This window comes from Sinohyriopsis cumingii, chromosome 9 (genome assembly GCF_028554795.1).
Source record: "Sinohyriopsis cumingii isolate HCF-2022 chromosome 9, ASM2855479v2, whole genome shotgun sequence".
Taxonomy (NCBI): domain Eukaryota; kingdom Metazoa; phylum Mollusca; class Bivalvia; order Unionida; family Unionidae; genus Sinohyriopsis; species Sinohyriopsis cumingii.
Window position 1 is genome coordinate 17,199,321 of NC_142969.1, and position 17,987 is coordinate 17,217,307.

The 17,987-nt window shown below is 35.2% G+C and overlaps 1 protein-coding gene across 2 annotated transcripts in view; it reads right to left on the reverse strand.

Annotated features, from left to right (window-relative positions):
- Positions 1-648: 648 nt before the first annotated feature.
- The window catches only part of LOC149791323 (uncharacterized), a 233,481-nt gene continuing 216,142 nt past the window's right edge, over positions 649-17,987 (reverse strand). The window contains exons 30-32 of one of the 2 annotated variants that reach the window (XM_089969171.1): positions 14,251-14,359; positions 6,844-6,926; positions 649-2,009 (exon numbers count right to left, since the gene is read on the reverse strand). In XM_089969171.1, coding sequence (XP_089825297.1) covers positions 1,842-2,009; positions 6,844-6,926; positions 14,251-14,359 — 360 coding nt within the window. In that variant the 3' untranslated portion in view covers positions 649-1,841. Of the gene's footprint in view, positions 2,010-6,843; positions 6,927-11,045; positions 11,179-14,250; positions 14,360-17,987 lie in introns of those variants that run through there. The other variant, XM_089969172.1, reaches the window with a different exon arrangement.

The window sequence follows — 17,987 nt, forward strand, 5'->3', positions numbered from 1 at the left end:
AATGAAAATGTTCGTTGAGTGCGATTTATTGTATGCCAAACGTTTTCAACTACTTGAGAGCAATGTTTGAGATGTCATTTAAGGTTCTTCAATTTGAAGTCAAATGCACCCTTGTAATTTCATGTATTCGTCATTTGTACAAACAAAATTCATGGCAGTGCTCACTATGCCATGTTAAGATGAAATTTATGGTGTGGTTTTCCTTTTAAAAATGTTGAAATTAGAACAATTTGAGACAAGCAGGGTAATGCCATAACCACACTTGGCCTTACTAATCATTCAAGCAAGTATTCTGGCTATATATATATATATATATATATATATATATATATATATATATATATATATATATATATATATATATATATATATATATATATATATATATATATATATATATATATATATATATATATATATATATATATATATATATATATATATATATATATATATATATATATATATATATATATATATATATATATATATATATATATATATATATATATATATATATATATATATATATATATATATATATATATATATATATATATATATATATATATATATATATATATCAGTTTCATCTACATTTGTTCAATACATACTTTCCTCACTCATGTTACTTTTAGTGATTTTAAGTAAACAAATTATGAACATTTTAAATACAATAACACGTACATGAACAAGTATAAAACTTTGATTGGATTATTAGCTAGATATATGCATAAGAAATAAACACTAGGCTTAGCATGCAGTTTAAAATTTGAAGTATATGCCTTGTTTAAATAGGACAGCGGATTTGAATATTAGAATAAAACAGGTATGAATGCTGATGTTTGTTGTAATAATGTTCATTTCATTGCAGATAAGATAGTTAAACTGGTACATATATGTTGCATGTGACGGTTACTGAAACCACCATTTACATCCAAAGATGTTTAAATATATGTATGCTATGTCTAATTCAGTGCATTTAAAAATCTTATCTAAAAAATGTTTGGTATCTCACACAGCATTATGATAGTACATTCATTGGACTATTCAGTATCTTATTACATAATCAAATGCCATGAATATACATGATTAATAGGGACGTATATTATATAAAGTAGATTTATCAAAATATAATGGTGCAAACAATAATTCTTGTAGGGTTTGCATTAGGGTTAAGTTCACTGGATAAGAAAATCAGAGTAAATCATACAAATATATGTTATAACATGCCATTTACAGTAACAACAACTGCATGTCAAGATTAAAATTATATAAGTTAGTTGTGTTTAAACTCATACTAATGCAGCTCCAGTGCCTTTAAGTGGATTTATTTTAAACCACAATTATAATACTGATTTAACCATTTGGAAAATAACCATGCTGTTTTGTACATATGCTACCGCAATGCACGAAAAGCATACTTTTCAATGATTCAAATGGCTACAGCAATTAATTCCGTCAGCCTCTGTTACACATACGCTTTAATATCTGCTACAATAAACATGGATTGTTCATGCAAGACTAATGTCTTGCTCTTTAACCAACTGACTGAAAAAGCAGCAAGGATACATGTATAATGTAAAATTCAATTTATGCAAAAGTAGGCCAGATCTATGATTGCTGATTTCTTTATGCTAATCGTTTTCTCCATTTATTTTACATAGTTAATATTTTTCAACGCATTTAAGAAGTAAGTATTGCATATAAAATATTTGACCTTGTTAAAAGGAAATATAATGGATTTCAACAAAAGTTACACCATTAACACATTCTTATGCAAATATTTGTAGACTTTGAAAGGCATATTCAAGATATAGAGCTCACGGCTATGTCCACTATTATTTGTAATACATTTTGAAGGTATCCTCCTTGGCACAGCATTCCATAGCATGGTATATATGTAAAAGCAGCAAAGGAAATCGAGTTGTGAAATAGTCGAGATATTCGTCTTGTGGTGACCCAATAGATTTCCTGACATCTTCAGCCATCTTATTGTAATGGTGTCTCTGAAAGTTTGGTAATATTTTGGGGGTTTAAATTGTTGTGAGGTGCAGACATCTGACACATAAATATAAGCTAAACGATTGGTGCTTTAATTTTAACAATAAAGAACTAGTTTATGAGAAACATAAATAAACAACTATTTACTATAATGCTTAAGTATGCAAAATAAAAATTTCTTGGCATAATATATTTTATATTTTCTATTCTTATAATTTCATATGTGCAAAATATTTACTCATGATTGTACAGCATAGAATGCATCATTTCCATCATGACATGTAATACTTAAGTCTTTGTTCCCACAGTTACAGTTGGAAAAAAGACATGGTAATACAATAATATGCAAGACAAAAGGGATAAAATTATAAAAAAGGCACACTGCTATTTCATTTTAACGTACAGAATGTAACCAGGCAGGTTACATTGTATGTGTTAGTTTGAAATTGTCAGCATCACGCTTTTTCTGCATATAAATATTCACGACATAAAACTGAACGATTATACAGTTATAATGATTTGAAAAGCATTTACATTTTATGCAAGCAGAAGATAACAATTCTAGTATGTATTTGGTTTCGAAATGTATAAATATATCAATTTATTCAAGTGAATCCTGGTCTAAAAGAGCCTTTATCGCCAATATATTTATTCCATTGCGATGTGCAAATGAACCATTTTGGTCAGTAAGAAAATAAAAATGAAACACTGTGTTAACAGATGGATATATTGATGATGGTAACAACACATCTGCAAGAATTATGTCAAAATGTGATGATGACATGTCGTATAGACACACACTACTCAAAAACAAAAATTGTGTTAAAGTGTAACATGATTAAACTAGCAATGTATATGTTGTAGATTGTTTGACGATGATGACAGTTATTTCAGCTAGGTTCACTGATGAATCTTTCATACTTCAAACTGCAAATTGCATGTAGATTTGCTGGAAACTACAATAATTTGCAGATATCTGATTGATTATTGAAATCATTGGCAAAAACAGTATCAATAAACAATCATTTTATTTCACGTTTACAACCTATATAAAGCTCACATGGTTCACATAACTTAACAGTTGACTATTTAACTAGGTAGGCTTATGAAGGATTGTAAAACACAAGCCCATTAAACCTTTATTCCAACAATTGCAAACAGTCAATTTTATCTGTTTTTACTTTAGTATAAAACAAACTCTTAACTATCTCTCTCGGCATCCGTCCGTCTTCGGGAGACGATGGTGTACCTTCCGATTGGGTGTCTTATCTGCACCTTTGTGAGAGGCTGAAGTATCCGACCCTTGAGGGACAGCCTAAGTTGCTCTTGCTGCAGGTGGACGTTGATGCTTGTTGAGGCTGATGTTGTTTCGCCTTCATCCTGTTTCTCTTTGCAGCAAGGTTTTTGTTTTTCACTTCCTCGGCTTTCTGAACACCCTGTCTTAGAACTAGTTGTCATGTGGAGCGGTCGTCAGCACAGCTCTCCCAGTCGTTGACATTGATGTTGGTTGTCTAAATGTCCTTCTGGCAGACATCTTTGTAAAGCAGACGTGTCCTTCTAATCAGTTGTGAACCTTCTGCTAGCGCGCCGTGTAGCAGGTCCTTGGAAGTGTGGCCTGGGTCCATTCTCTTTACGTGCCCGAGCCTGCAAAGGCACCTCTCACTGATAATGGAGAACATGTTTTTCATGCTGGCACGTTCCAGAACCTCTGTGTTGAGTACATTGTCCTGCCACTGGATGTTCATAATGCGCCGCAGGCATCTTAGGTGGATCTTATGAGTTTTAGCTCATGGCTCGCATATGTGGTCCATGCCTTGCTGCTGTAGAGGAGTGTGCATAGCACACAGGCCTGGTAGACGCACAGTTTGGTCTTCGCAGTGCTGTTGGGGTTGTTCCAGACCCTCTGGTTCAGCCTGGCCGTTATTGCTGTTGCCTTGGCAATCCTGCCGTTTACCACAGAATCAATGGAGATCAAGCTGGAGATAGTGAACCCGAGGTATGTGAAGTTCTCAACAACTTCCAGGTTGTACCCATCGATAGCGATGTTGGGAGGGTAGTCTGCGTCCTGCGACATGACGTTCATTTTCCTCAGACTGAATGTCAGTCCAAACTCCTTACAGGCGTGGAAGATGCGGCATACCTAATGTAGCAGTCCATCTTCCGTGTGGGATTACAAGGCTGTATCGTTCGTGAATAGCAAATAACGGATGAGAACCTCTATGACTTTAGACTTTACACAGAGAAGGGCGATGTTGAACATCTTGCCGTCAGCTATGGTATGAATGTACACTCCCTCACTGCAGTTCTAAAAGGCGTAATGGTGGAGCATGGAGAAGATAGTAAAGAGCATCGACTCAAGGACTAAGCCTTGCTTCACTCCGCCGCTGATTGAAAAGGCCTCCGATTTTGTGCCATTGAAGCACGCTTTCAGGTCTGGGATGGCGTCCAGGGCGGTGTCGGTGACGACGTTTTGGGTTGTATACAGTTCAACCAATCGCTGCACCTGTTTCTTGGAGGTTGGGAGGGGGCCTGTCGCCTTCTTGATACCCTCATACATGCCCCTTGAATCCCTGGTGTCGGCAGCTGTCTGTACACTGGTACAGAGGTTCAGCCAGTAGGTGTTGCTCAAGGGCGTTGTTCCTGGCAGTCCTGAGGGCTTGCAGTGTACTAGGGCTAGGTGCAGCCTTGTATGCCAGGAAGGCTTTTCTCGTCGCCTCAGTCACGGGCTCCATTTCCTCTCAGTTGGCCTTATACAATTCTGCATTTTCGCACTCCTTTTTCCCGTAGGCAATGATGGCTGAATTGTACACAGTGTCACGGAGGTAGGACCACTTGGAGTCGATGGTGTCATCAGGTGTCTTTTTGGTGAGAGCCTCCTGCAGTATGCTAATTAACTCCTGTATCTTCTCTGGGTTGTTTGCACAGCAGGTGTTGATGCATGGGCGACCCTTCTTCCTGGGGTGGTGCTGGTTTTGGGTATTATTCGCACCTTGCTGGCCACGAGGGAGCGGTCTGTGTCGCAGCGGCACTGTGGTGGCCAGTTCCGCACACTAGGTGATGACGAGATCTAGCTGGTGCCAGTGGTTGGAACGTGGGTGTCTCCATGACACCTGGTCGATCTCTTTGTATTTGAAGGTGTTGGTCAACATTAGCTATGGGAGCAGCACATGTGCAGCAGTTGCTGACCATTTTTGTTCATCTTACCCCTTCTGTGAGAGCTAAAAGAGGTAGACCAGGCCTTGTGGTCAGCTCCAACTGTAGCATTGAAGTCTCCTAGTAGGTAGAGACCTTCTGAGTTGGGGATACTGGATATTGCTTGATACAGAGCCTCGCAGAACTTGTCTTTCTCCTCGTTGATGGAGCAGGGTTGGGGTGTACACACTGAAGATGTTGGCTGGGCCTGAAGATGTTGTCAGCTGGAAGGCAAGGATCCTCTCAGTGCTTTATAATGGAGGCTCAATGAAGGCAAGGGCTTCCCTGTCCTCCCCAGTGGAGCTATGAAGCCTGGGCAGGGTGGTATAGAGCTGTTGCCCATGCACCAGATCCCCCTTCTCCCCGCAGCAGGTGGACCTAAGGCGACGACGAATGCCAATACAACTTGGTACCAACGGTGTAGCAGGAGTTGCCGGAATGACGTTGAAGTCAATGTCAGACCACCTTAGGGACTCAGTCTCTGGATTTTCTGTTGGGGTATACTCCCTTAGCCTTTCCTGTGAGTGGGTATAGCCGCAAGGCAGCGGAAGTTTGGAATCGGAGTTATCTCATAAAAAGCATAATTAATGTCATTACACTTCCCTCTACATCGATCTTATCCAAAAGATGTCAAGTTTTACTGAAATTGACTTTCTGTTTATAGTAATGTAACAAGTTCACCAATCAAATGAAAATCATCGCAAAAATATGCCCAGATCTTACTTATTTCAGGACCTGTTTAAGACGATGGTGATTAAAGCTACTTACCATGCTGTGTCGAAATTCGATCTGAATTTAGTTTCAAGAGTGATAACACTCTCAACAATCAGAGCACATATTGCCTTATAAATATGAATATATCTCACTCATAGCCATATCCATCCAACATTTTGATATAAAGGCATATTTACTAAGTTTAATAGAAATCAGATTACAAATGTTCTGTATCAAATACAAAGAAGACCATTCGATCATGTACGATCACCTTATTAAAATCACCAACAAATTTATCATATCAATTTACGGCACGAGAACGTAAGTCCATGTACTGAAGTTGATTAAAATTGGATCCAAATCAACGCTGCTGTTGTGCTGAATCGTCCTGAGAATTACATGCCAGGCAATCTCGTTACTAGAAATGTATATTATTAACAACTCTGATCGTCCAAGATCTTGCAAACATACATTAATTTACCAAGTGTAGGCAACATCAACTCATTTTCTAGAATGTTAACAAGCACAGGCGATCAGACAATATTAATATGCTTGGATCTTGCTAATCATCAAATCTTGGAAAATTGGATAGCAATCACCTCATTAATATGCATAAATCAAGCTCATTAGTTTCCACATCAGCATATCACAAATAGTCTATGTTTGATCAATATTTAACGAGAAATAAATACGGCTTAAATGAGAGTGTAGACAATAATTGTTCATAAAAGATGGATGAAGGGCCATACTATAAGCTCAGTTGGCCTTAAAGACAGATGGCGTGTACGACATCATAAAAGATATAACGGACAAATTGAATATATGCATTGATATGTGCATAATCTTATAAGGATGTTTTACAATTGAGCTCTGAAGTGGCGTATAATGTGCTTGCTAACATATTAACTTGCAAAGTAGCCTAGGTACATTTACCTTGTTCCTTATAAGTCGCAAAAGATCTTTAACACTCGATCCACTATAGCGAATATTCCTTTCTCTGAAATCCTTTCGTATATCTGAAATTATTGTAACAAAATCATGTACTTAATTGCCTTTCCTAGAGTTTCCAGTTAGACATGTTTGATTAAACTATGTTCTTTATTCTATATGACATAGCTACATTAATACACATTCGTGCTAGAACTTTTGTACAATAATATTATGCTAGTATGCCATACCGTTCATAGTAATATATTTTTTTATTATTCGTCATTTATTGCTTAATGTTTGTTTAGATGTTTCATTACTCCTGCTATTTCAAGACCTTCTTTCCTAAACACTCATGGTTGCATAGCTTAATAATGAAAATAGCAGTACATGTTTTTGTTGCTAATTGAAGAGGACATATTTAAGTCTTAGAACGCATCTAACGAAAGCAATGGTTATTCTGTGACTGATGACTTGAGTTAATGAATTTTCTATCAAATGGCTGAGCTTGTCCAAGAAAGAGTGTAGTCAATTATTACATTGTTCACCTCCATAAATCTTTTAACAGTCAACAATAGCAATTGTAAACATTAATTATTATGCAGAAAAATTCAGGGTAGAGTCACGATGCATCTTTTATTGACTAAGCTTCTTAAAGTTATCTGCTTAAGTGACCCCAACCCTAGAAATTATATTGGACAACCACTTTCTAAAACATATGCTATGCATCTGTACTTGCTTTCATCATCAACTAAAGCTGAAGTTTAACATGATATGCATACAGTCCATTAATCTATCCCCTCTATTAAATTACACGTGGAATACATATTTGATCTAAAGCTGATAGTCTAAGTATGCATGATCCCAACAAGCAATGTAAAGGAATTATGGAATGTTTTTATCATCGAATAACCGTGTTTTTCCTACCTTCATCTTTTGTGGTCACAAATAATATTTACTATATTAAATTGAAATGAATACCAGGATACACAAATAATTAAAATGACTACACATAGAATGTTAAACAAAACATCCGATGCCGTAAATTGCATGAAGGAATGACTTGTTCTATTGTATCAGCTCATATAATTATGTACGAATTGTGGCTTGTGATCTATCTTAAAAGGTTATTATGTGTGCATGAGGGCAACATGCTCGAATGATCATTGGTTTATTGCTATGTTTACGAAAACCCCAACCCTTATTCAAAATAATCATTTGCATTCCACACCTATCATGTACATTTTAGTTCTAGGTTCCACTATAATTAAAATCTCTAAACAAAGTGGAAATTTGTGCATGAACACTTTGTACATTTCCCATTTTCATATCATGATTTTGTAATATTCATGTTGTTTGGTCCTGTTATTTCTTCTTTAACGTACATTCATGGATGTTGTAATCCTCTCACTGTTTGCTTTCCTTTTCATTCATTTATTTAATAATTCTATTTCATTTAAGAGTTTAACGCTGTTTGTTCTGAGTTTATCGTGGTGTAAACTGTCAGTTGCTGACTCACACAGCAAATAACGCCAGTAGGGCGTCATGTAGGCTGTTTCATTTCAATTATTCATTATTTTTTTTTGTCTGCTCATTAAAAACAAAAATCTTCATTGAGCGTAGTAATACAGGTTTGGAATTTCTGTTACGTAGCTATTTATAGCACTTGTGATTGTCCTGCTTGATCGTAATTAGGTCATCATAATACCAGTTCATCAACCAAAGGAAGCCAATAAAAGGATTTTAACACTGCTACCATGATTTTTATATTTGACCTTAATGGACACATGTATTTAAAGTGGAAGCTAAATAGTTCAAGTCACTATGTGATGGATTTAATAATGTATGAGTTCATAGACTGACTGAAAGTGATTTGGCAGATTCATTAATGTTCGGACACGTGAGTGATCTAATTTCATTTTTCAAAACATATTTTCGTGCTTATATACAGGCTGGACCAATATATGTAGGTGTATGATGTTAGGTTATAGAAGGTGTGATCAGTTTTGTTGATTCAGACGTACATATACACATAAAAACACAGCCCTAAATGAATTGAGTACTTATTTTATCCCTATAGTTCTTCCATGATTTGTGTTAGTGGCAATGTTTCATAAATTGATCCACCTTGCCAAATTTGTGACATCAATATAGAAAAGAAACAGACACACAAAATTACAGATTAATAACAGAGACAGATGATGATGTAGAATGCTCTTAGAGTAAGAAGTTAAGAGTTTCACACAGGGGTTCAACACAGCATGACAATGTAATTTGTAAAATTTGTGTTTATTGTTTACACACTTTTCTAAATATAGTGCAAAAATAATTACAATACAGCAATGTAATATCACTACAAAAATTAAAAATTGTATGACACATTCATGTATTTACTACTTTAATATTTGTACCTGTAACCAACTATTTGTTATGCAGTTTCTTAATTTGCCCTATAACAAAAAACCAGGAGTGATACATGGTGTTTTGTAAATTAATATTCTAGCCTGGATAGTTGACATGGGGCACTTAAATCGAAAGTCATGTATTTCTTTATCTGGTTTGCACTTACTCTTTTAGTTGGAATTAAACTGGAAGATGCAGTTATTGGAACAACAGGTAGATTGTTTAATGAAACATGTCACAGAGTTCAGTGTATTATGTAATAGTGCTTGTAAGGGATTTTGATCAGCTTCAGTAACATTTACTTGAGTAGTACTGCGTGGGTTTGTAGAGGTCATTTGAGCATTTACTTGAATAGATTTACCGTTACATGAGATAGTACTGCAGAAGAGTTTGAGCACACAATGCTACGTTTGAACATATATTTGAAAGAATGTTACTCATTTGTTGTTTATGCTGAGTGCTGGGCCTTGTGTAAGTTTTCAATGATAGTTCCTTGGAGTGGTCAGACAGAGACATAATGAACGTTGGCATCTGTCATTACATTCAAAGCTGTGGCACAAAGAGCGTGCTGCAGATATATGGGTATGTTTGCATATGTCAGGCATAAAATAGCTAAATTGTCTCTGTCCAATACAGCTTGTGGTATGTCATATTTGACACAAATGGGGAGTTTCAAAAGCATTTTTATAAATGAGACAAAACAGTGATTCAGCTTTTGGATTAATGCGTGTGAGGTAGTATTTTAATGACTTCACCGGGCAGTTCTGACCACCAGTTGCATACATAACCTGTTGACACAATATTTCTCTTTTGCATTTAAGTCTCCTTGATGACTTTGTGCATAGTTTGATGGGTCAAAATTACATATTCAGCCCGTGTTTCATCAAACCTGATTTCAAGTTGGTAGCGGTTAATTGGTTGTGAAATTCTAATCCACGTGTAACATAGTGAATGGAGAGGTATAACGAAACCCTGCATCTGAGTGTGATCTTCCAACTCATACTGATTGATTGCATACATGTCTGATTAAGGACTAATTGGTTTGTTTTGATTTGATCTTGATAAGCCATTCTTCGTGTTCGACTTTAATTTTCCATTTAATATGTCATTTTCTTGATTGAATGACCACATTCGACCTAAATGTAGCAATTAATGCCAGCCCTGACATTTGTAAAGTGTTTATATGGTATTTTTCAGCTTGGGCTTCTGGGAGCATCCTCTATTATGCTGCGATTACCTTGGGGGCTGCTTCAGCATAAAATGTGGCTAACATTTGGGTCAAATGTGCAGAGTCGGTTGACTTCAGATCTTCATCTATATTCTTCTCTTTGCAACATGCTAAAATTCATAAGTTTTTCTATTTGGTAGTAAATATTTTTTAACGTTTGAAATATTTCGATCTTTGTGAAGAATCATTCATGCATGTCTCCTTTCCATAAAATGTATTTATATGTCAGGTACAACATAATTGTTTTATTTTTATGCTGTCACAAATATTAATTTAAAGACGAACTTCATTGTATTCACTTAATAGCAAGTTTCATTTTCATATAAAATGGCATTAATGATTAAAATTTATTTTGCATACAAATAGACCACATATTGCGTTTCCATAATATATGACTATATACAATGATAAATAAAAGCAAGTTAAGTATCAATCAGTATTACTTAACATTAATGAACAGTCCATTATACTGTTTATTGTTATTATTTTAGTTAATTTATTATGATTTTTGATTGAATGAAAAATTCTACCTGTGAAAGTGTAGTAGCCCCATTGAGAATTTATTTTGGATGAGACTTCAGTTGCTGTTTTAGACGATATTGCTATTCCGATATGTTTAAGACATCTTCCTCATTAAGCGATTTGAAGCGTCTTGGTTTGTGGATATCCTGATATCAGCTGGGAACTGGGTTGGTGTTGGTTCATTCAATCTAAATGATAACTTAGTCTGTGATACTTCCACTTCAAAAGGCTCGTCAGATATGGATGCTCAAAGTTTTCAAAATCTTTGTGCATGAAATCTATCTTAGGCGGAATTATCGAAAAATCACCAAATTCTGACATTCAGTTTTAGTGTTAGATAGCTAAAATACAATATACCAGTGAAGTTGACCTAACACACTTCAAACATTTTTATTCATATTGTCCACAAATTTCGACAAAGAAACAATGATGTTATTCATAAAAGATGAGAAATATATGTTGCTTTAGTCTTTCAGCTTCAATTTATTAAATATTCTTTTTCAAATTGTTGGAAAGTTCTTTTCCTTTAATCTTTACTACTCTTGTCTGCCTTAACTGGCAGTATTTATCTTCTGCTGTACAGTAGCTCTCCACACAGTTTATACAGAAATAAACTCAATCAATTTTGATCACGTGATAGCCTTCTGACCAATGGGAATATTACTTTCCTAATGTGGCATTGCAATTATTTTTTATTATACCTACTCTCTTGCATTGTTCTTTTAAACTGCCATTGTAAAGTTTCTGTGAAGAAACCAACACTGGACCATAACGATTTAAAGAACTACCGCCCAGTTTCTAACTTCCCATTCATATAAAAAATCTTAGAAAAGTTTGTTTTATCCCAGCTTGTATCTCATCTAAATTCAAAAAGTCTTTTTAGCAATGTACAATCTGCTTATCGCCCTTGCCACAGTACTGAAACTACTCTTCTAAAAGTAGTTAATGACATTCTCTCTGCGTTGGATAGCCGAAAGATTACAGTCATAACCCTCCTTAATTTGTCTGCAGCATTTGACCCAGTAGACCATGATATATAACTTCACCGTCTCCAGCATGTATTTGGCTTTCATGATACAACCTTACTGTGGTTCAAGTCCTACTTGGTCAACAGGACACATATTGTATCTGGAAATGGAATACACTCCAGCCCAGTTGATCTATGTTGTGGTGTTCCACAGTGGTCTGTTCTTGGACCTGTTCTTTTCATTCTGTACACTCAGTCGCTCTCAAGTGTCATAGAGCATCATCCAGTGTCTCACCAATTGTACGCTGATGACACCCAAATATATAAATCTAGCCACCCAACTGAAGTTGATGCTACCATCCAAGGTGTAGAGAAGTGCATTTATGATGTGAAATCATGGATGACATGTAACAAGCTGCAGATGAATGATGATAAAACTGAGGCCATTCTGATCCCAACGCAAAGACTTTCTCATTCACATCATTTACCTCAAGCAATAAATATCAGCAATACCAACATTAAATTCACACAATCAATACCCAACCTATGTGTTACTCTGGACAGTACTCTCACATTACACCAACATGTCATGAACATATGCAAGGCTGCATATCTTGAGCTGAGACGCATCAGCTCAATTCGCAAATATATTTCAGTTGATGCCACTAAAACACTTGTGTGTTCATTAGTACTTTCCAGACTGAACTAGTGTAACTCAATTCTGTCTGGTTCATCTCAATATCTACTCCAGAAACTTCAAAACGTTCAAACACAGCTGCTCGGATCATACTTAGAGTGCCACGATCAAAGCACACCTCCCCGCTGCTCTGAACCCTACACTGGCTATCCATCTGATCCAGAATCAAACACAAAATTTGTTCGCTGTGCTACGTTTCACTGTCGGCATTTAGTCCAACATACCAATCCGACCTCACCCATGTGTATACACCAGCAAGATACTTACACTCCTCTTCAGACAATCGTATACTCATTATTCCAACTATGAAAACAAAGTCATATGGACAGTGTTCTTTTGCATACCAGGGCCCATCAACCTGGAATGAATTGCCCACTGAACTTAGACACAAAGACACAGTGATCACATTCAAGAGGGCTCTCAAAACTGACTTATTTCGACTGCAAGAGCAAACTTAAAGACCTAATAATGTTTCCTACCTGAAATATTCTCAGCATGTTTTTTAATGTTTTCTAATTTCATGGTGTTTGTTTTTTGCAATCATATCATTATATGTTGTTTTATCTTATAGGTGTTGTCAAATGTTGTAAAGCGCTTAGAGCTTTAAAAGATTAGGCGCTATACAAAGTCCTCATTATTATTATTATTTTATTATATGTACTGGTTCACAACGTTGTTTGTCCATTACCCTTTCTTCAATTAATATTACCTTAAATAATGATTTATGAAACTGTACTCATTTGATTATATTATTAATGGCAGTGTAACTTAAACATATTCAGAAAAATTTAATTATCGGCCAAACAGTAGTGATACTTAAGTAAGCTTAAAGATCTTAATACAACAGGAACTGCTCTGGAATGAAAAATGTGCATAAGAATTCCGAGAAGCGGAAAATCTCTTTATGCTTGTAAGTTTGTATCACTCTCCCGAATAATAAATACTCTTATCCAGACCAACCATGTCTTACTGCAAACAATGGCATATAAGTTTATTTCATTCCTGATATCATCTCTCTCTCAATGAAGGCTGCATATCACAACTGAGTGTGATTGTTTGTTCTTCAAAAATGGTACATATTGCAGGTGATTTTGACTTTACAAATTTACTAGATTTTTAAAAAATATAATAATTATGTTCATTGTTTCCTATGCTGATATATATTACTATGCAATTTGTATCCTTTATACTGATACACTGTCTGTCAGAGTTTCCTACCAAATGGGTTCTACACAAAATATTAGTGAAATAATGAGAACAACAGCCTTTACAAAACTAGTTTACGATGAATCATACCATGCATGAGATAAATGGTCCAATATTTTTTCAAATACTTCATGTCACAAACATGAAGGTCAAAATCACGTCCATCAGATCTTTGAAACTATTAAGTCAAAACATACAATATTATTTTTAAAAGTGAGAAAATATATGTGCTTGTAAAAATATAATTTGCAAATTGTTAAAACAAATGGTCAGTTATGACAATAACATATGGCATATAACAGTGAAATATTTCCACTGTCTTAACCTTTGCATATCTGATCATAGTATGGCATTTAACCAAATCTAACCAATACAGATTTATTGATTTACCATTTTGAAGTTCTTGGGAGAGGTGCTTTATCCAGTCACCCTTGATAATGTTGTCCTCATCTTTTTCCAGTTCGTGAACCATTTTCTCAACAATCCAGTCACTTGTAGCCTTAAGGCAAGCAAAGAAAAACATGAATTAAATTGCATAATAATAATCAGTGTGACTCCCACATAACGATCTGGCGAAGTCCTGCAAATCACTATGTAACTTAAATATAAATAATTATGGACACAGAACAAAATCTTGCCTAAAGGATGTTCAGACATATACAAGGTCACAAGCCATGTCAAAATCTAATGCATATCACATCCCATTAATCACTACTTAACATTACAACCATCTAAAGTAAATTCAGGTGTTTTGCATAGGTGTACGTATCAATATTTATGATTAATAGAACCATATCCAAGCAGCACAGGGGGTGAACAGAGAAACTGGCGGTCAGAGGGATGTAAACGTGACTTTAAAAAAAAATATAGAAGACCCTGTTTCTGTAGCTAATTGTTGTAATGCAAACTTGTTGTTGTTCCCATTGTACAATGTCGTGGCTTCGTTGTTGTTTTATCTTCAATCAGACGAGGTTTATTTTTAAGTCACCAGATGACCAAATCAAGGGCCAAAATAATGTTATATTGAACCACTGATTAGTATATTAGCATATGTTCTGTGTATTGTGTGTAAGTTGTATTTTCTGATTTAACAAATTTGTTAATGCTGAGCTAGTCAACCAACCTGCTATATGCTGTATTGAAACTTTATGAATATCAATATATTTTCCAGTAGAAGCTGTTATTGATAAAAACTTTTTTTTTCTTCTCCAGTATCGAGATTAATTGAACTAACTGGTCTTGGCGTCTTTTTATTGCAGCATTTCTACGTTTGCTGTTCTTGATCGTTTGAAGATTTTTAATACGATTATCTGTTTTGATAGAATTTATATGTGTGAAAGCAAGGCCATCTTACATCACTCAAGTGAAGCATTTGTAAATAAATATATGTACAAGATAATGTTTCAGTTTTACTGCCATAAATTCTGATACCGATCATGTAACCATTTTTATTTGCTTTATATGCATAAATTGGGTGCATCTTAAATTCGTCGTCATTAATCTCAGTTATTACTTGATTCATTATATTATTTACTTATCTTCGATATAACTTTTCTTAAAAATATCTCTCCATGTAATCGTCTGTGTTCTTTATTTTTACGTTCTCATATGCATTTGTTATCTCAAAGTATCTTTTTAACACATAATATTTTCTTCCGCTACAAGCAATATATATCTGTGTCCTACCTTTGACTCCTACTCAACAATTCAAGTTTGGTTTTTGTCCTATGCTGTCTTGTCGAACACTCTGTAAATGAAGCGCACAACAGTCACCCCTGCAATTTATGCCACATGGGACAGTAATTGTTGTTGTTGTTGCTTGTTGGGTTTAATGCCATTTTTCAGCACAAGATAGGCTATACATGGCAGCCAGTGTAATTGGAGGAAGAACCCTGTAAAACCCCGTACCCACGAGAAGCTCCTGGCAGGCTTTCTCAGGTACCAGCATTAGCAGAGGCTGAGACTCAAACTCACGCAGAGAGAGGTGAGATAGCAGTGATCTGTAAAGGTGAGCACTTTAGACCACTCAGGCACTCGGGGCCCCCACACGGGACGGCTGATCCCAGTTTGAACCACTTGCAACTGTTATATGGTTGGTTGATCATTATGCTATTAGTAACAGTCTAATTAGAGAAATACAATTATATAAAGAAAAGTAATTAAATAAAATGGGTCGATAGGATGAAGGTAGATTACTACAGCAGCAATATGAAAATGCAACAGGAATCACAATCACATTACCAAAATCAATATCAGATTAAAACATCATAAAATATTTAATTAGATCAATAAAAGCAACATAATACTAGTTCACAGGGTTATCTGTGATCGCACGAGAGCATACATCTAGATTTGTTTTGACCGACAGAACGAACATAGAAAACAAATACCATTTAAGCTACAATAACATGACAATAAACAAGCGAAACATTAATTTTTCTGTGATGGTGCTACTAATGTTTTTTCAAAGTTTAAAATAGATGGCAATGGAACATTGATCAACCCAAAAATGAACCAAACTTTGCTTAGAAAATAATACAACATAGACAGGACAACAATAAGTATTTTTTTCTTCAGGATAACATTTATAAATGAGCAAGAAACACTTGATGGATCACAGTGAAATTTCGTGATAAACTTGAGCCGATTAAATAAACGCAATCAACTTCAATTGTCATTTTGGACAAGAACACAAAGCTTGGTTTACTAGTCAGTATTTACAAGAGATATTACAATATATCTTATCCTGCAACAGTTATCATCGTGATTTATCATATGAATGAACCAAATATAAATGCTGTTGTGCCAATGAAAACAGGATCGCTAAATTGTTTTGCTCAATGTGTCAGAGAGCATTTTACAAATTCTAAACATGGAAATGGATCAACGTAATCAAGAGCAGAACAAAAAGACAAAATAGAATGCTGGGAAAATGATCTTATCAACGGAGCTAAAAAAGATGACGTTGACACATGATAAAAATTGCTAATGATGCCGATAATTGTGAAAACAATTACTAATGAAGTGTTATACAACTCGAACAAATATACAACACATGGTGCTCCAATAAACATTATAGACCATCACTGTTATCTGTGACAGAATCAGAAACAAAATTTCTACAATAAAGAACAATATGTTGTTATCATGGCAATATTGTTGATAAAATTCACATCAGTGCGAGTGTCCCGGTGTCAGTTTGGCTCCAACAAACTAGATTGTGTTGTCAAGAATAAAGCGGCAATGGTTTTTTTCCTATATTAGTCGATGCCAACTGGGTTTCATGCCAATAAAACGTGAATAAATACGCAAATATTCAGAGTCGGCTGATGTTAAAACACCATATATTTATTACTTTAATGTCAATTTATCAGAAGCAATATCGTCACTGTCAGTAAACGATGCAATCAAGAAACATAGCACAGTCTATCTGAATGGTCCAGATAGTTGTGGTAAAACAATACCTGCAATAGAAGTATTAAAAAATTCAGATATGATTATGTTGACGCCAACTCACTGGCTTGCCAGAGAGATGAGACAATTTGGTATCAGTGCATGCACGTATCAAACTTTCTTCTCATGATGAGGTGATGCATGGACACCTGAACGAATGGGTGACAAATATATCCCAAGAATAGTTATCTAGGATGAGATTTTTACAGTATCCAAGATGTTTTGAAAATGTTTTTGTATTGGTTAATAACAAAATCTACTGCAATTATCATGCATTAGCAATGTGATGATCATGAAAGGCTTCCACCATTTACAGGACAATCCACACATGATGGCTGACAAATTACATTGGCTACTATGAAGAAATATTGCATGATCATCGAGCACATGATAAAATAATACGAGAGTTACAATCGCTAATCAGACTACAACCAGATAACATTAAATGTAAAATCATGCATGTAGTAATTTCAGTGTAATTTCTATAACTTATTGTGCCCTAATGATCTAATAGTGGTATCCAGGAAAAATGTCCGTGATTCACTTCAGCATACATCTTTTGAGCTTCGCAAGGAAAAATTTCCTCATCAACTAGTTCCAGTATGTTACCGCCCTGCTAATACACGACGGCAAAATATACTTGTTGACATTCCACAAACAGAAACAAAACAAAT